At 38.7% G+C, this 20,668-nt stretch overlaps 1 protein-coding gene across 3 annotated transcripts in view; it reads left to right on the plus strand.

The window, feature by feature from the left end:
- LOC113656494 (tenascin) overlaps window positions 1-20,668 on the plus strand; it is a 31,605-nt gene that overhangs the window by 5,861 nt on the left and 5,076 nt on the right. Inside the window, exons 3-12 of one of the 3 annotated variants that reach the window (XM_047819900.1) lie at window positions 1-418; window positions 2,261-2,376; window positions 8,996-9,149; window positions 9,659-9,937; window positions 12,234-15,404; window positions 18,640-18,762; window positions 19,230-19,373; window positions 19,546-19,656; window positions 20,013-20,168; window positions 20,258-20,400. The exon at window positions 1-418 is cut by the window's left edge and continues 944 nt beyond it. In XM_047819900.1, the coding sequence (XP_047675856.1) occupies window positions 1-418; window positions 2,261-2,376; window positions 8,996-9,149; window positions 9,659-9,937; window positions 12,234-15,404; window positions 18,640-18,762; window positions 19,230-19,373; window positions 19,546-19,656; window positions 20,013-20,168; window positions 20,258-20,400 (4,815 nt within the window). Of the gene's footprint in view, window positions 419-2,260; window positions 2,377-8,995; window positions 9,150-9,658; window positions 9,938-12,233; window positions 15,405-17,108; window positions 17,426-18,639; window positions 18,763-19,229; window positions 19,374-19,545; window positions 19,657-20,012; window positions 20,169-20,257; window positions 20,401-20,668 lie in introns of those variants that run through there. The other 2 variants (XM_047819902.1, XM_047819901.1) reach the window with 2 other exon arrangements.

Raw genomic sequence — 20,668 nt, forward strand, 5'->3', positions numbered from 1 at the left:
TGTTCTGAAAAGTCCTGCCCCGGAAACTGCAACAACAAAGGCAGATGTGTGAACGGGAAGTGTGTGTGTGATACCGGATTCACAGGTCCGGATTGTTCTGAAAGGTCCTGCCCTGGAAACTGCAACAACAAGGGCAGATGTGTGAACGGGAAGTGTGTGTGTGATACCGGATTCACAGGTCCGGATTGTTCTGAAAAGTCCTGCCCTGGAAACTGCAACAACAAGGGCAGATGTGTGAATGGACAATGTGTGTGTGAAGTTGGCTTCACTGGGCCAGACTGCTCTACCAAGTCCTGCCCAAATAACTGCAGCAACAGAGGAAGATGTGTCAACGGCAAGTGTGTGTGCAATCCTGGTTTTGCCGAGCCGGACTGTAGTGAGTGTAAGGATGAATTTACAGGACCCGACTGCACGACAGGTAAGTTGATTTATCCTCCACTAGTTACATTTACATTTAAGCAGTTACATTCTGTTTAATCATTTATTTAATACACTACTTAAGAAACAGAATAGAGATTTAGGAGAACTGTAAAACTGTAACTATGAACTACTGGTAACAAATCTATAAAACCTGTTAAATAGACAAATAAAATTGATAAAGAGACCACCATTGACACTGGGGGAGGAATAGAGCCAGACTGTCAGAGTGGAAGCTTATGGTTTAGGTTTAGAATTGGTTCAGGGGCAGGGTTAGGTCCTGAGCCCAGTGCAGGATGCAAAGAACGTGTGATACCTTAAAGGTGGGGTCTCCGATATTTCAGAAATGCTTCAGAAAACTGAGTCGGGATGACAAACTAAAAAAAAAAATCAAAACAAACATGTAGCCAATGAGCAGAAAAGGGTGTGTCTTTTCAATATGGGCAGAGACAGTGTACAGTGGGTGTGTGTGACATTAGCAGAAAGCGGTTTTAACATTGACATGGAGGATAAAAACAAAGAAAGAAAGAGAAGAAAGGCTTACGATAAGGCAAGAAGTAGAACGTGTTAATATAGGATCAGCTTTCCAGCGCTGGAGAGAACTGAAGGAGCAGGAAGTTGGCCACATATTCACAGGTTGGAGTTTCCAGAGTCAATAACTCCTCAGCTAAACTCTGTTACTACACAAATTGCAGTTGTAGCTGCCTCTCTACATTACTACGATAGAAAAGAGGTGTTATTTGTGTAGTAACAGCGTTTAGCTCAGGAGTTATTGACTCTGGAAACTCCAATCTGTAAATATGCGCACATGCACACATGCACACTGAACATTCTCTCCGCCCATATTGACAAGACCCGCCCCTTTCTGCTCATTGGCTGCATGTTTGTTTTGAGTTTTGTTTTGTTTGGTGGCCCAACGCAGTTTTCTGAAGCCTTTCTCAAATATCGGAGACCCCACCTTTAAGTACATAACAGGAAAACAATAGGAAGTATTTTTTGATTATGATGCAGGGCAAAGAGCAGGACCTGTCTCTGATACTGGAAAAGGACCATGGCATTGGTGAAGAACAGGGCCTGTTGTTGCAGAAGAAGCAGAATCTGAGCTTGATGTAAAGGAAGGCATAATGTCTGAATGGGGAAAGTGTAGAGTCTGGGCTGCATGTTGTATATGGTCTACATTCTGAATTTAATGCTGAGGAAAAGTTTGATTTTAGGGAAGGAATGGGATTTAAGCTCGATGTCTGGGATGTAGAAGGGTCTGGAACTTATAAAAGACCAAGGATGAACTTATAGAGGTCCAAATCTCAACTCTTTGTGGCATAAAGAAGAATTTATTGTCAGGGGCTGAGATGGGACCAGGACAGTGCAAGATAAAGGCAAAGTTGACACTCGCAAAAGATCAATAATTGTGGCTAAGGGAGACACAGTAGGACGGAAAATAAAACCAAATGCATGAGGTAAGACAAGACCAAGAACAGAAGCATAATCAGAGATCTGAGAATAAGAAAAGGAAATATACATACTGTACCTGGAAGCTGTTGCTGCAGATAGACCAAGACCAGAAACGATGTGTTGCGTGTTACACTGGGGTTGATAGCACTAAAGTGCAATGAGGTGCGAATGGGTCTGCAGGGTTCTAATCCTGCCATTTGCCACAAAAAGTCGTCCAACACAACAAAAGTGTCTGATTCCAGGATTATAAAAAAATCTATTAAAATGTTTTTACAGCAAGCTACAAAATATCTACCCAGCATAATTAAGGTATGATAACTATAGTTTAACACCTTAGATGATCTTAATCTTTGATGATATTCTTTCTTTTTCTGTTTTACTATCTTTCAAGCCCTGATTGCTGTGTCTCACTTTGGTGCCAGAAACATCACAGAATCTTCAGTTACACTCTTCTGGACTCCACCTATAGTGCAGTACAACACATACCATATCACCTTCACAAGTGAGGTAATTAACAAATGTTTGTATTTTTATAAACTACTGTCCAGAACTCACTCACATCACACAGCTATGGTTTTGGTCCACCTGATTGTATAATATCAAGGTTGGTTTGTGGCTGTGAAAGTTCTGCATGGAGGAAAAGAAATCGGTCTATGACGATGGAAGTATAATAACGTTTGGGGTTTTTGGCATTTTGTTTGTCTCTTATAACCATTATATGCAAATACACATCAATATTTAAAAAAAAATACATGTATCCTTCATGAACCTTGTTAAACCTTCTTCTCTTCCCAGCATTGGCTCACATATTTCTGGTTTACCACAAACTGTTTCCCGTCACATGACCTTTCGTTTAAAAACCACTGATCTGAACCACATGCAGCGTACTGCACCTGACTGTGTGAATAAAGTGTGTTAACTTACAATTTCAAAAGATGAATAATATCAAGAGTACTTGATGAAATAAGTAATCAAACCACTGCAGATTTTTAAGCATTATAAAAACAGCCTCAGCTGATCCACATTATTCAGTAATCCATCATTTAAGACAGATCAGAAGTTGCGGTTCATTATTAGGTTGCCAGGTCATTTTAAATGCTGTACAAAAGACAAAAATATATAAAAACTCCACCACTTACAGTCTTCACATTCTCCACCCGCAACCTTGCTCCAAAACTAGCAGAATTTGTTGAGTATTTTAATAAAATTTCTACAACATACGGTTTACGATCTCATAAGCATATCAAGAAAAATGCAGCAAATGAGAGAGTTAAAGTTTTCTTTATACTCTTTATTAACTAACACAAAATATCTTCAGTTCATATTAAAAAAAAAACATCATCATCTGACATCTTAAAAAGAAACCAGAGCTGAAGCAATGTCTTCTGGGTAAGTTCCTGAAGTCTATAATGTTGGCATCTTGATCCTGTATCTAACACAATTCACTTGAGCAAATAACAACATAGAACAGAATTCAGCCTTCCCCTAATTTAAAGTATACAATTTGTATATTGTATACTGGAGTGAATGCATTACACAGATCAGGGTGTGAATTTTCTGACGTCGTCCTCCACAACTTTCCATTTCACGCGCCGTACCCTTGTTTGTCTGAGTGTATAAAGTGCTGCTGCACAGATGGTATCCCAGTGGGGAGGGCTCTGGGTCACGGCACCATTTTTACAACACACTTCTGAGTTGGCACGAATCAAAATGAAAGGAAGAATTCCCCTCGGTCTAACATGCAGATTTACGAGCGGAACGGTCTCAGACTCAGACTAACATGGGTTTGTTCAGATTGAGAACAGCTGGATATGTAAGTTTTTATGATTGATATCACAGCAGCAACAACAACAATTAAAATTTAGGTTTATATAGCACCATTCTCACAACGAAGGAAGTTAAGACATAGTGACGAATGATTCATTAAATTCATTTATTCTTGAAATTAAACAAAAATAAAAATAATCAGAAAGATAATATGAAGGAAAACAAGACATTATTTAGCTAATAAAAATGTTTAGACAGTCAAAATCGTGTCATGTGACCAGACTGTTAGCTCGTGACATGTCGTGCTAGTGTTAACATTTCATTCACATTGTTTAGAGGTTCAGGCCAAACAATCTGTTTCGTGATCAATACCACATCAAGAGCTCCAGTTCATTCATCACTTTAATGAAATGTCCACATTGCAACACGTTGGACTACTAAAATAAAGCTTTATCAAAGTCACAGAGCTCAGAAATATTGTTGTAAAATATTTAGGTGGTTTGAGGGAATCCCTTTTACCACCCTGAAGTTGATTATTATCCCTTAACAACACATCCCCATCTGTTTGTCTAGTTCCTGTTGTCACTTATGGCAGCGCTAATCAGTGGGTCCTTCACCTGTCCTGAAGATGATGGAAGATGTGATTTTTATCTTTTGTCCAATCAGAATGGAGAATTCAGGAGTGAAGTTAATCACAAAAATATGTAATCATATATTTAAAAATACGGCAAAACATATTAGGAAAATAATCTATTCTGGAGTAGAGATTAGAAGAAAGCACACATTTATTTGCCTGTAAAGGAAGAATGCAGCAGTGGAAAAAAAACCATCATCTCCTTTTTCATATCAGAGCAAGCAGGAGAGTTGATTTAGTGCCTCCAGACCACCAATACCAGTGAAGTATTTAATCACACGAACGTTTATTCCAACCATAAGCCGATCCTCATTTGGTTTGGAGCCGACACAGCTTAGCCTTTCACTTTTTATTTACCCGCACAGGACGCTATAACTCACAGGGATGAAACATGTTCCCAGAGCCTCCATTCATGATGACGTTTGGTGATGAAGGGGAAGAAATTCAGAATTTATTAGCAATGCTGACCATGGGCCATGTCACATTAGCACTGATGGAGAGTGCTTAGAATTGATGATATCCTCCGATAAATTCGGTCCAGAACCCATGAGATGTTCTTCATGTCAGTCATGTGTCAGGAGAACCGCAGTAACGTTAAACACTTCGACCTCCCACAACATCTGTTTGGCAAACAAGCTTTACAGATTACACCACCATGCACACAAACTGTTATGGAATTCTTCATTTGTTGTATAAGAAATGAAGCAAAGAGAGGAAATGAGAAGCAGAAGAATGCAGGAGTTAAAAGCCTTTAGTAGCTGTTGTCAGGAAAGCGATGTGGAAACTATTGGACCTTTTTATTGACATGGAGCCAGTGTTGGTGCTGGAACCAGTGATGGTGATGGTCTGAAATCTTTACAAGCTGAACTTTTAAATAATCAGTTTTGTCTCCGGGATCTATCTATCTATCTATCTATCTATCTATCTATCTATCTATCTATCTATCTATCTATCTATCTATCTATCTATCTATCTATCTATCTATCTATCTATCTATCAGCTAATGAGCTCAACACTACTAAAGGCAATTCTCATAATGCTAGAAAAACATTTATTGAGAAAAAAAACATGTCATTTTTATTTAATAAAAAAGGATTCTGTTTAGTTGAAGAGAATCTTCAGTTTTCTGGAGCAGCCCTTAAAGATTCCATTTAGAAAGAGTTTTCTCCTCAGAAATCGATTAATCCAACAAACACATAAAGAACCTCCACAGAAGTGTGCAGTACAAAACCCAGATTATTGCTCATTTTGAAATAGAACCCTTTTTATAAGCTGGGTGTGTTGAATAATTAAGGATTCTTAACCACCTAAAGCGGAGAAATTCAATCTAAATGTCCTACACTGAATCGTGACGATTCCCTCTAAAGGAAGAACCAAAGAAAAACTTTAGAAACCTTAAGTTTATCTCATTTTGCTCTCAAAGGAGAGTACACTCATATATAATTATAAGTGTATTATGAATGTATAACCAGTTTCCATAACTTTTAATAGTTAAAAATGGTTGGATTATAAAAATCTCCTAATGACAATCCTGAGATAAACACAAGCACTGTATAATTATTAATCATAAATAAATTAATGTAGTCAGGTGTACATCGCATGTCCAGGAACTTGCAGTTCTGATTAATATTATTTAATCGGCTCACAAATGAAGGAAAACGGACCCTTAAATGTTGGTTGATTCCATTTGACAGTCTGGAGCTCTGTTATCTTCACAGACGTCTGTAACTAAGCCACCATGTTATGAGGCATTTTTATTTAATCCATCATTCCATCAGCATGTGTTCTCAGTCCTCACGCCATGAAATGTGTAAGTCAGACCGACTAATCCGAAGCAGGATAAGTAATGCGGCTCCACATGGTGAAGCTGTAATCTCTGTGAGGTATGATGTACAGAGAAGAAGGCTCTCTAAACTTCCACTCTTAATCCAGCCACATCAACAGGCTGTGAACACTAAGCGACAGGACGACCTGGAGAAGGATCCAGACTCAGAGTCCAAACTTTACCTCAGTATTTATGTCAGGCGAGTTCCTGGTATTCAGGGCAGGTTATGCAGCTGCTTTTCTGTGCTCCATAATCAAATGATTAAAATCAGAGTTCACACCTCTGAGGTTGCCAGATTCTTCTTGAGTTTAAGCGTCTGAGATGGAGGTTTTTAATAGAATCTACAACACCGCATTCAACCTGAAAACAGTCAGAGAAAACTGAAGACTGATGAAGGAAACATAATAAAGAGAATAAAGCAAGCGATCGTTTAAAAAGAAAACAAAAATGAGATGATCACATTAATATCTGGTTTATTTAAACGGTTTCGTCACACATCAGTCAGTTATGCACAGAATAGCACTTGATCCAGCACAGAAGGTCATTGTTGTGTGATGCGTATGAGGTTTGAAGGAGAATTATTTCTGCTTGTAGCTCACAATTCTGATTTGTTAAACTGATTGAAAGGAATTCAGTGTGTATTAATTTGATGCTCTCTTCCCTAAACAAAATGTGTCCAGGGTTTGAAGGATAAACTGACCCAACACTCATCTGCTGCTACTGCAGAGAAATATTGTCGTTAAAACAATACAATACATTGTCGTTAAAAGGCAGAAGGTAAGGGTTATCAGGCTTTGGACAAGACTCCAGTGCAGCTGAGGAATCGATTTAAAAGCACAAAGAGAAAGAAAGAGAGAATTTACTGCACTTTAGGGAAGTTTGGGAATCACATCAGCAATAAAATCACAACAAGAGACGCATTCAGGAACGGAGGAGAGTCACCAAAATCAGAAAGAGCACATTTTTCCCTCAACATGAGTCGGTGGGTGTGAGAAAGAGTTTACAGCAAACAATGCAAACGGGTGATGGAGAGAGAGAGAGAGAGAGAGAGAGAGAGAGAGAGAGAGAGAGAGAGAGAGAGAGAGAGAGAGAGAAATGAGTAAGTGTTTAGTGCAAAGAGGAACAGATACAGATGTAGGACACTTGTTGCTAAGGGAGGAGTAAACATCATCAGAAACATCACCCTAGCCAGGGAAATGACATCATAGGCCAACAGCTGGGATGTGCGAACGGAAGAGAAAGAGAGGGAGATGGAGGGGCAAACTCAAATAGATTAAAAAGAGATCGATTGAAGGACCTTCCTTCTATTTGCTGACAAACAGTGAGGAAGCGTGTGGTCTAGAGCTGTGTTTGGGATTTTCTGGAGACTTTCTGGAGTGCCTCAAGGTGAACACATGGGTCTGCTTGCATTTATTTCAAAACCAGGACCAGCACTTAAGAATTATGCCAGAGAACAAATTTATAGCTTTTTAAAGTGCTGGCGAGCGAGCTTTCCGATGCATAAATGCAATAAATACAGACGGATATCTTTCCTCACTCTGCTGAAAGAGATGTTTTTGAGATCAGAGCAGCGAGCTAGTGTTACAGCGAATGATGACAATTTATCACTTCATTCTTTTCGATCCAGTCATCCAGGTTTCCTAATAGAATAACTGTTATGCATCTCCTGGCGTTACAAAATCTACTTAGACAGCTAATTAGGAAATCACTTGATATCCATAAACCACATCCCTTCCCATCTTTCAGTCACAGAAAGCTTCCATGTGCCGTGAGTCTGTAAGCGCATAGCTGCTTTATGTGATAGAGTGAATCCCCGGATGGTCCAGAAATGACATTTGTGATGCAAAACAAAGACAGAATCCCAGAATGTCAGTCCCTTAATATCGCAGGACTGAAAAAGATGCCACCTGGTGGGCAGATTGTCTTATTACATCGGGTTGCAAGCGGCCAATCACCATATTAATGCAAATATAACCGCATCACATTAAATATTACTATATTAAAACAGGTATATTTATATAGATTTATGTAAATATAAAACAAATGTTCACAATTAAAATGTAATGTATTTAGTCAATAAAGTTCTAACATATAACACTGTATTATTTTTTATCTCTACTCTAATATTAGCTTGCTGCCAAAATTAGCATCTTGATAGGAATTTAGTTATTTTACAGCTTACTTCCGTTCATGTCTAACAATTTTAGCATTTTTAGTGATTTGTCTGTAATAACTTTAAAATGGCTTCTTTCTATAAAAGTACATCTCTCCCTAATTCTGAGGAAAGGTTGTCTCACATCAGCTAACTTCCATCTTTTAGCCAATTAAGATCAGGAAATACTTCATAGTCCACTTATTACCTTTAAGAGTTCCTCTACAAAAGGAGTCTTCAATCTGTTCCTCAAAGCACTGGTGTTACTGTAGGCTTTCATTACATCTAAACTGGAGGCTGACTTGATAGCTGATTGGAGACCATAAAGAGGGACCCATTGTTTAAGTGTGTACAATATGTATTAATGTGTGGAACTAACCATTTTCTTCTTAATATCTAGAAGCAGTCAAGGGTTTAACATTTAGTCTTGGTACTTGATACACACTTTGGGAAAATGTTCTTAAATGGTTTTAATAGCAATGGTAGATCAATGGATAAGATGTTGGACTACAGGTTGTGAGTTCACATCAAAACACCACCAAGTTGCCAAGGCTGGGCCCTTAAGCAAGGCCCTCAAGTACTCAACTGTGGAAAAGTGTAATAATGCTATAAATGTAAATGGTGTAATTTTGGGTTTATAGTATAATTAAGGATATGTAACCCATTCCGTTGGTGTAACAGCAGAACTGTAAAGGATTCACCCTTATGGACTACCAACATGCTCAATTTAGTAATCTATGCTTTGCAGAAAGAAAGCGATCAGAATATCACAGCCACGGTGAATGGCAGATTAATTTCCTACAATCAGGTGGGCCTGGCTCCTGGGCAGCGGTACACTGTGACCATCGTTGGAGAGAAAGATGGCAAGATGGGTTCCAAGAGCATGACAACATTCCAAACATGTGAGTCTGAACGGTTTGCTTGTGTCATCACCTTTTTTTACATGTTGTTCATTCTGAGATGCTGAGATTTTCTGTGCTGTTACTGTAGCCTTATTCCTGACAGCTCAAACCAGTCTCTCACTAAGGAGGTTTTTCCTTCTGTAGATCTGCTACTCACTTGATGTCTTTATTTTGGCCATTTATTTACATACATGTAAATGTAAAATCTTCACAACTCAAACCAGCCTCATGACCATCAGTCTGTCACTTTTTCTTTATATTCTGATGTTCGATGTGAACAGAAGATCTTAAATTTGTCCATATTTCAGTATGCATTGCTACAGAATTGCCTGATTGCATGAATGTACAGGTGCACACATGTTTATTAGTGGCCAGTGAGGTGGTACATCATTAAACCTAATGAGACAAATAAGACTAAAATTTCAGACTGTCCAACAGAACTGCGTCTCTCTGACTCTGACACCTCCAAGGTTATTTAATGATAACAATGATTTTAATGTCATTTTCAGTTATCTCTGGCCCCAAAAATCTTCAAGTCGTCAAGACAAGCACAACTTCTGTCATCGTCCAATGGGAGGAAGCGCAGGGAGAAATTGACAGATACCTCCTCTCTATTTCACCTAATCAGACAGATGGATCTGGCAAAAAAAGTCAAGAGATGAGGCTTCCACCTGGGAGAGACTCTGCCCAAATCGATGGACTGGAGCCTGGTCGTTTGTATGACATTTCTCTGGTTGCAGTAAAAGATGACACTCAGAGCCTGCCGGCAAACGTGCAAGCAACTCCTGGTGAGTACCAAAGGGGAAAATTAAAGCACATGTCTAAGGTAAAACATTACAGTTTCTTATGGGATTATTCTATGTTCTGGTGGTTTCGTCTATTTTTCTCTGAAACAGCGTCGCGGTCAGCAGTCCGAGGATTTCAAGCTAATCTTGATTTTATTTTACTTCCACAGATTGCAGGTCGTGAGGTGAAATAGCTGAAAATATGTTACTAATCTTGTGCTAATCATCTAATATTTTGTTATTATTACTTTGCAAAAATATCCATGTCAAAAAGTCACTGTATCTTAAAATGATGTCATGTTTGCTAAAGAAATGCTGAAAAAATGTAGAAGAAGAAGAAGAAGAAGAAGAAGAAGAAGAAGAAGAAGAAGAAGAAGAAGAAGAAGAAAATGAATTCCTAAGTTCACATGAAAATATAATCATTTACTTAAAAAAAATCAAGGAATATCATTTCTCAGCTGGCTTTTTAACGTAAGCCAAATATTAAGTCTCCTGCAGGAGAAGATGTGAGGAACTTGCCAGTTTGGACAGTCTCACACACACAACCTTTGTCTAGATGATAGAGAAATCCTGCTTCTCAAAATTCCCCCAGGGAAGGCAAGGTCATTCTTAATGCCTGAAATTCCCATTAGTGGGAAAAGAGAGCTTCTGGAAATCCAGCAAGTCAAGTGGTTCTGCAAAACTGAAGTAGCCCCATCAGGAGCAGACCTGGTCTGAATGAAATGATAATATTTTCCTCCTCTCTGTTGTGTAATGATGACTCATTTTATTTCCATTTCAACAGATGGTCTCAACCTTAACACACAACATCTTTTCGCCTGATTTTTCTGTTTCTGTGTTTTGAACCTGATCCGATCTCTTTCTAATTTTTCATAGGAAGATATTGGTGTGTGAATAGAGGCTTCGCTATAAATGTTCTGAAGGAATAATGCACAAGGGACTGTGTACCTTCAGTTTATTTGTTTTGTTCTACTCGGCACACACTAAAATAAGAAATCCATGTTTTCTTCGTATATCTTTTATAATATTCATATTGTTTTTCTTTGTCCCAAAATCAAATATTCATTACATTATTCATTACATTTCATTAACACTCAAATAGACCTGAACATCAGCTAGTTTTTGGTTAAAATATTATAGTGTTCTAAAATTCCGTTTTCATACGGAAATTCCGTTTCAAACTATACAATACAATTGGATTAACATTGTATTCACACCGGGGGCACGGTGGCTTAGTGGTTAGCACGTTTGCCTCACACCTCCAGGGTTGGGGGTTCGATTCACACCTCCGCCTTGTGTGTGTGGAGTTTGCATGTTCTACTTGTGCCTCGGGGGTTTCCACCGGGTACTCCGGTTTCCTCCCCCGTCCAAAGACATGCATGGTAGGTTGATTGGCATCTCTGGAAAATTGTCCATAGTGTGTGAGTGTGTGAGTGAATGAGAGTGTGTGTGACCTGTGATGGGTTGGTACTCCGTCCAGGGTGTATCCTGCCTCGATGCCCTATGACGCCTGAGATAGGCACAGGCTCCCCGTGACCCGAGAAGTTCGGATAAGCGGTAGAGAATGAATGAATGAATGAGTGAATGTATTCACACCTGGAAACTCCTTAATTTAGACCCAGTACTCACTGATACACTCACATCCAGGCGAAATATGACATCCAAAAGAACATGAAACTTGTTTCTCTTATATAGTTTATTCTTATTTGGTAACAAAAAACAATTAAAAGCAACAGTTACTGGCTTAACCACTGAAACATAAACCTCACATTGCATACAGCAGGGATTCCCTCCTTCTAACTGACTGACTACAGACTATGTAATTTGATCTCACTTTGATCTTCATTCATGTTTTTAGGAACAGCAACAAAGACTACAGTACACTATAGTAGAGTACATAACAGATGATAATGGAAACTGTGACCATGTATACTGTGAACAGGTATAAATGCTGGACTGCCAGATCCTGCTTCCAGAACCACTAGAGGATCAGGTGGAAAACTGGCTAATCTGAGACTAAAAAACACAACTAAGGGTTCTTCCTCACGGTACCAGCCGAACATAGATTCATCAAGGGAACAAGACCCAGAGTTTTCAAGACATTTTGTGGAACCAACAGTTACAACTGAGATAAATCTCACAGCCTATGGTATAAATGGTATAAAATATATTCGAAGAGTTTTGATAGGACATAAGAGGGTAACCTTTAACAGGGGATCAAATGGAAATGCTTTGACGAGAAACATGACGGTCAAGGTTGGTCATGTCAGTAGAAATAACATTTTAACAAATATTCCAGACAGGGTGGCTGGTTTCTCTGATAAGGTCAGGCCCTTAGACGGAAATGGACCAAAGTTACAGGATGGAAGATTGGAAAAATACCCAATTAAGGAGAGACAAGAGGAAAATAAAGTAATACATCAGCAAGAGGAAGGGGCTCTAGAAATGGCAACATTATCAGAGCACCCTAAAAGGATAAGCGTAGAAGAAATGGAAGCTGGGACAACCCCATCATCCTCTCTTCCTTTGGCAACAACTCTGGTGCCATCTGAAATACAGAAACAACATACGAACAGTGGACAGGCAACATCAAGATACAGGCCCTATACCAAAACCTCTCTTCAGTTGCCTCCATCATTTAAATACAGATATTCAAGTAGGCCAAAAGTATCCGGATCATCAACATCACTAATAAATAGCAGACAGTCTACTGCATCCATTTCTTCCACAAACTCTTCTCAAATGCCAGAATACAAAATTCTATCTGGAAATGTATCCTCTCTTCAAGCATCTTACCCCCTTGGAATGGGAAAAGAAACCATAAAGATGAAGACAACAGCCTCCAAAGAATCACAGCCAGGTGATCAAGGCTTATTGACCAGATCTCACCAAGGACAGGATAGGGATTCTTCAGTAGTCAACATACCAGAAAGCATCAAAGATACAGTGAACAGAGCCAATGGAGTCAATTTACCAAAACACAAAGAGACAGTAAATAAGACTGCACCACTGTACCATCACACACCACATAGGGGTACATTCCCACGTCGGTCCAATATTGGTCCATTCCAAAACCGTACCAGCCCCTCTCAGCACAGGCGTCCCCTACGCAGGCCACTTCTGCCCAGAGTCAACATCACTGCTAGTATCAAAGGGGAACCTGTAATCATGAACAGAAGGCAAAGTGTCCTAAACCCCAAATGGAAAAATGGAACAGTCATTAGATTTCCCCCAAAACCGATTAATAAAATAAAACCAAACCTTAACAATGACAAAGGCTCCAAAGCTGATGCTACATTGGACAAGAATACAAGCAAAGAATCAAATAATTTCCTTCCAGAGGATAATGATGCAAATCCTATATTTAATCTCTCCTTGTCAATAGACAAGTCTCTATCCAAAAAAGATGACACAATGCAGCCTGTTAATGGAAGTTCAGAAAGCACCATTGATCACATCTTACCCAGCATCACAAACAGAGACAGCACTACTGGGCAAATCGTTCCCCGTCACCAAAGGGTATCTGGAGTCTTCAGAGGCAGGCAAAATGTTTCAAGTCTAAAGATTAGACCAACATTTATACAGATAAGGAAAAATAACACAGTAATCAGACTTCCAACAAACCTTCGAACTGAAGAAAATGTAACTACATCCAACGTTTATAGTCTGCTGAAAGATAGCAAGTATGAATCAAGGCACAAACATGCCAAAGATCCAAAGAAGGAATCTCGAATTGGCCTGCCAACAGATGCAGACATAAACTTATTTGATACCATCACTGTGTCAACAGAGAAACCTCCAATAGGAACTAATCAGACATTACAAACTATTAATGAAGGTTCACAAAACACTATTGATCACACAAACAAAGAACACACTCTGCACAGACTTACAACCAGATACCAAAATCTGTCAAGGGTCACAAATAGAGACCACAACCTACCCAGAGTTCCACTAAGAGACCTTGAAATATCAAAAATGCAAACTATGCAAACAATTATTGATCAAAACATTGGATCTGAAATCATAGGCCAGAGAGAAAATGTCCCAAACCAGAACCTCAGGTCAAAATATATACTAAGAAGAAAAGACGGAACCATAGTCAGATTTCAACCAAAACATCATACCCAAATCAAACCAAACTTTACCAGAATTCACAGTGGGCTGAAAGAAGCAGATGCCAAAGTTGTTAAAGATGCCAAGGAATCAGTTACTCTCACAACAGACAGACACACAGCTGAACGTTATTATGAACCTAAAACTGCTGCTGTGAATACAGACATCGGTAATGATAACATTCTGCCAAGCGTAACAAACAGAGGACAGGACTTGTCCAGAAACACAAACAGAGATCACCATGTTTCCAGGGTCACAAAAGACCAGGATCTGCTTAGCAACACAAACAGAGAGGACAGCACTACTATAAAACAAGTTAACAACCAAAATGGGCCATCTGAGACCTTCGGTGGTGAGGAAAATGTTCCAAATCAAAACCTTAGTCCAACATTTATGCAAAGCAACAGTGACAGATTTCAACCAAAACTTCATGACCAAATAAAACTAAACTCCAGCACCATTCAGAGCGTGCTGATACCTACCGAAGTCCGAGCTGAAAAAGGCTCTAAAGAATCTACAGCATTTACTGTTCCAGCTGTTGGTGTGGCTTCAGAAGGTGACACTAAATTCAACAGTACTGGTCAAAATCCCACTTTTACAACAAAATTTACAATGAGAAAGAACAATGGAACAGTCTTCAGGCACAAACTAAAACCTAAATTAAAGCCAAAACTTCATGGTGACCCAAAGCTAAGTACAGAAAGCAACTCTACTAAAATTACTAGTCCTCAGAACACCATAAATCACAACTCAAGACCAAATATTTCACTGCAAAGGAAAACTGGCTCGAACATCAGACTCCCGCCAAAAGTTTTTCCTCGACTGAGGCCAGAGTCCACTACAATTCATGATGTCACTGGACGGAGTAAAAACGCCACAGACGACCCAAAACTTGGTTGGTCCACAGAAGGTCCTCTTTCAACAGATAAGGCCACAAGCCAAAGAAATACCACATTTCCACCTCTTTCAGAGGATAACATCAATCATGTTAAAATCCAGAATGTGACATCAAAGGGATTTATCATAATTTGGGTGGCACCAGAGGGAAGGTTCAAAAACTTTGTGATCAGAATAATAGAGGAGATTGATGAAGAGGTAAATGAGGGTGTTGGCAGCAAACAGGAAGAAAGGAAAGACAGGACAGAAGGAAATGAAATATCTTCTAATGTCATTGAGGTTGTCAGGAGGAACAGCAGCATCGTTGAAGTTAGAAAGAAATTCATCAAGTTGCTTCCGGGTTCTGCTCGCTTGTACCCTGTCACAGATCTCAGCTCTCAAACCAATTACTCTGTGACCCTTTACGGAACAGGTCCCGGAATACGTTCCAATATTCACACCTTCATCATTACAACAGGTACTCAGTACCTAAAGGTACAAACCATTTCCAAATAATTCATAATCAAATACCAAAGTTAATATAAGATGCAACATATTTCCAGGAACTTGTTGGTTATGTGTTATCGTCCCCTTGACCGCCAAGGGCTTTTAATCAAAGCAGCAATTCATGTCCTTCCAGAAGCTTTGATTAAAGTTTGAGAGATTTTGAGATTTGAATACAGTGTCTACATGTAACAGCTTTGTTTTATGTTAACCCTGTGGTTTTGTTGCTTTATGTTGTTCAGGCTACACAGCAAAAAATATCACTGTTGAATGAAATCCTACAGTTTTAAACAAAGTCTTAAATAAATTTGATTACACTAGGTGCCAATTCTGAGTTTTGCTGTGTATGTACAGTATTTGTTGGTAAAAGAAAAAAAAAAAAAAGAAAAAAAACAGGCACGCATAAAGAACAGAAATGAGACAGAAAAAAAAAAAATCATAGGACCGATTTCACCAAATAAGAGAACTGTACTATCAGGGTTAATTTGCTAGCTTGGGCATGAGGCAGAATTAAATTTTTTACCTCAACAATCAGGTTCAACAACGAGTAAAGCTATTATCAAATTAATTTCATGTGGTTAAGCGGTGGCGGCTCAAGTGGTTAAGACTCTGGGTTGTTGATTGGGGTTCAAGCCCCAGGACTGCCATTATTGGGCTCTTGAGCAAGGACCTCAACCCACTCCAGGGACGCTGTATCATGTCTAACCACAAAATCCAAATTTGGGATATGCAAAGAAAGAATTTCACTGTGCTGTAATGTCTGTGTGACAAATAAGTGATTCTATTCTATTCTGAGTAAAATACTTTATGCTGCACTGCGATTCATCCTCGATGATATAACTATAGCGTGTGCTAGCTGTCCCACAGTAGAATAATTAGCATGAATGACAGACAATAATTTCTGAAATGATAATATAGAGATCTCTGAAATCCCTGAGGAAACTACACAAACCTCTCTTAAAGGTTTTTTAACATAATGTGTGTCAGATAATTTGTAGAAGAAGAAAAGAGTCATATACTACAATTACATTACGTTAGCTGCCACTTAAGATTCTGAGACACATATATAAGGCTGTGTAGCATGCTGTGTAGAATGCTAACTTCTTTTAAACTGTCCCAATCCATCATTTACTACTCATGCACATTGAGAAAAATGTTCATGACTCTAGAAAGCTGTATTCTAATATACAGTATATCCCACCGGAAATGATCGTGTTATATCTACATAGACGTACAACTTATTCAGAGCACTTAGAGCTTTTAAACCTGAAGTCAGTATGAACACGTACAGTACGTAGCCGAGCCGTGACTCCGCTGCAACACGACGATATGAGAGACAAAATAAAAAGTAGATTTTGCCTGTTTTTTTTTTTTTTAAACTTTTACCCCAGAGTGTCAAATCAATCCAGTCACATTTGCGCATCATGCGCAGATGGGTCATGAATATCAAATAGACCAAAACGTTTATGAGTCTGTTTTATTTACATTTAAGGAGCAATGCTGAGTTTTAACTTCTAGTCCAAGCTCAGTTATTAAAGCACCATTTAACCCAATCAGGTGATTTGGTGCTATGATGATATTCATGACGCAGTCTACAAAAAAAAAATCAAATTATGACCAGATAAATAACCACCATTCTCATTATCATTTACTGCTAATTTGATCTTCTTTCACCCAGGGTAAACTTACAGTCAGCCATCCTCACTGACTACTCTCACCATTCACCCAAATCCCAGGGTAAGACCACGACTGGCCCCAAATCTTTATAATAAATATTAGAGTACGGGTCTAAAAGATTGCTAAATAACTGCTAAAGGCAGTCTGGATGGCATGATGTGTTTGATGAGCCTAGATCTGTGTCCCAACACTGATTTAATCCAACCTTGTTGACTCCCCTTTGCTACGTCACCATCGTCAGGGCTGTATAAACGCTGCATCAGTTTGAGTGAAGTGCGTAATTCAGCGGTCTGAGTAGGCATCAGTACAGAGATTATTACTAATAAGATCTGGTCTGAATTCTATCACACCGTAGTAGCTAGCACGTTTGAAGCTTATTTATATTATATTATATATTATATATTTATATTAAATATTTATTTTCTGACTGACCGTGTGGTCAGTCAGAAAATAAATATTTAATATAAATATATAATATTTATATAATATAATTATTTAATATTTAATATTTATTTAATATTTAAAATACATAAATATTTAATAGATAATATTAATATTTTGAGTGATCATTGAGTCATTCTTTAAATAATAATAACAATCTTTGGAAGATTTTCCTATCGAGATTTGAATTTATTTATTGGTTTGTTTTCTTTTTGCCATCATTGAATCATTTTAATGATAAATATATTTAAGTAATGTATTCATGAGAATGTATGAAAGTTAACGTCACATTCTTCATAAGCCGTGTTTTTGAAGCCTACAGTGAAACGGACTTAATGCCATTCTGAAGCTTGTGTAACAAAATTCTGATGCAGTAATAAAACAGCCCATATTGTTTTAAGGGGAAGTGAACAAGGACACATTAAGACCAGTATTGGGATGCTCCCGTGTTTCCCCACTTTTATCTTTTTCCATCTTTTGCGATTGTAATTGGGAATAATTTGATCAAGAAAAACTCTTTTCCAAATGACAAATTTAACTCCCACTCATGCAACTTCCTCCTCAGATTCTTCACTTCCTCTTTGTATTCTTCCTCCTCCAGGATCACACGCCCAGCATCATCACCTTCATCATCATCACTGTAACGTCTTGTTTGTGCTGTGTCCAGGATCACTCCGTGTGTGTGTGTGTGTTTGTTTGTTTGTTTGATTAACCCTTGACTTTATGTGGGTTTATGTGGGTGTCAGCAGTGTATATATGCTGTGATGTATATACTGTATATATGTTTAGTTTGTACATATATACACCAGTACATAAACCCTATGTACACTTGTTATAACACATAAGATTATAAATTAGACAGAAAATATCTTTATATATATTTGTTTATGCTCACTTCTGGGTTTTTTTTTTTTTTTTGCCTGTTTGTTTAGTTGTTTAATTTTATTCCTTTTTAAATGGTTCTGTTTATTCTTTCTTTCTATATTTCTTTCAAATACTCCTCCCTTCCTTCCTCCCTTCCTTCCATCCTTTCTTCCTTCCTACCTTCCTTCCTTTCTGTCTTTCTAAATTCTGTGTGGTGTGTCCTTTAGGTCCTGAGCCTCCTTCACACCTCTCCTTTACTGACATAACTGACACGTCACTCACTGTGTCATGGAGACGACCAAAAAGCTCTGTGTCCGGGTTTAAGGTCACATACATACACACTAAAGAAGGTGAGGCTACACACACACACACACACACACACACACACACACACACACACACACACACACACACACACACACACACACACATTTTTTCTTTCAGCAGAAAGGGGTGGATCATGAATAGGTACTTGACTTTAGCATTTTTTTTATAGTAGTATATTTATATGGCTACAGTCACCAGGGTAGGGTGAAGGTCAAGCTACTCACTCTTATTTCCATCCAAGTCATTTTACACTTGGTTACATCTTTTTATGCAGCTGAAGATATGTGTATTTTTTTACACTCACCTCTTACACTTGCCTCACAGGCTGCAGACTGAGTTTGTCCATAATAAGAGTAAAAACAGTCATACAGGAAGTTTGTCAGTTTTGTTTGTGGATCCAGTCAGATGTAGGCACTGGAGTTATTTCCTCTGGGAATGTCTGTGAGCGATTGAGTGTTTATTACAGTAGATGTGTTTGGTGTAATGACAGGAGAACCAATCTCAGTTATGGTGGACTCGTCAAGATCCACCCTCTCTCTGACCAAGCTCTCCCCTGGATCTCCTTACGAGGTCAGCGTTATCTCTGTGCTGGGATTGGACGAGAGCGATGCAATCAAGGACATGGTGATCACAAGTACGTCAGAATCAGTACATCTGACACCAAATATGCAACACAATTTATTACACACACATTTACATGTTTCCATCTTTTGATTATTTTGCTGTATTTATTTTGCTGTTGATCTTCTTGTATCTACTTCTCCTTCTATTATTTCTCAATTTGCTTTCTTTCCTTTGTATCTCAGTGCCTGACCCACCCACCAACCTCAGGGCCATAAACATCACAGATTCCAAGGCACTGTTGGTATGGCGACCTGCCCTGGCAACAGTGGACCAGTACATCATCACGTACGAAGGTCAGCTCCCTTTCTGTCTATCTCTCATGTTACAGACATAACATTAAATGTGATAGTTATCTTCATATGGATATAAAGTACAAACTATCATCTGTTATTTAATTAAACGTAGAGAATAAGAAGTAACTTACTTTGGGTTGTGCTGCAATAGAAACATAAACCAGTTCGGATTACTTTCCCATACCATCATGTCCCAAAGTGTAAATAAACAGTAATGGTTGAAAAAGTGTAACAATAACAAAACAGTTCTTTGTAGTCACTTCAGTAGCTAGCTAAAGCATGCTAGCATACTGTATGAGATCGCAGGTACACTGAAGACATGCGCCTCTGACTCTCAGCTGTATTGTGTATATTAGCTCCTGGCTCAGAGCTGAGCATCAAGGTGTCAGGTAACGCAGTTGAACAGCAGCTCCAGACTCTAAAATCTTCCACCAAGTATAGTGTCAACATCGTCAGTCAGCTTGGAGACCAGAAAAGCTCTGGCACACACACCACCTTCATCACGACCAGCGGTAAGAAACTGCTCTCTGAAACACTCGCTAATATACTGAGATGTGACTGTGAAAAGTCATAACCAAGCCTCTATTCTCTATCCTGATAGGCTCTCCTGGAAAAGGGGAGGCACCTCGAGACCTGACAGCCAAACATGTAACTGCACGTACTGCTTTGCTGTCATGGAAACCACCAGCTTCAGCTGTAACGAGCTACAAACTGACGTATTTCATCAAGGGTGGAGAGCGCAAGGTGAGACCAGGGATAAGTCACCAAACACCACATTTATATTAATAATCATTACAATGTCAGAGTGACTTCAACTTATAATGAATCAGTTAATTATCCAGTCATGGACAAGCTATCTGTCGACGTTTTGTCCATGTTATGTGGAAAGTGAGCATGCTCAGATGTTTTTTACCAGTGATGCTACAGTACTACTATTAAGGAATGAAATCATGACACAACTGAGCAAAGCGTATCGGTAGAAATTAACGTCATTGGAATGTGAAACACATTA

This window comes from Tachysurus fulvidraco, chromosome 10, assembly GCF_022655615.1.
Source record: "Tachysurus fulvidraco isolate hzauxx_2018 chromosome 10, HZAU_PFXX_2.0, whole genome shotgun sequence".
Classification (NCBI taxonomy): domain Eukaryota; kingdom Metazoa; phylum Chordata; class Actinopteri; order Siluriformes; family Bagridae; genus Tachysurus; species Tachysurus fulvidraco.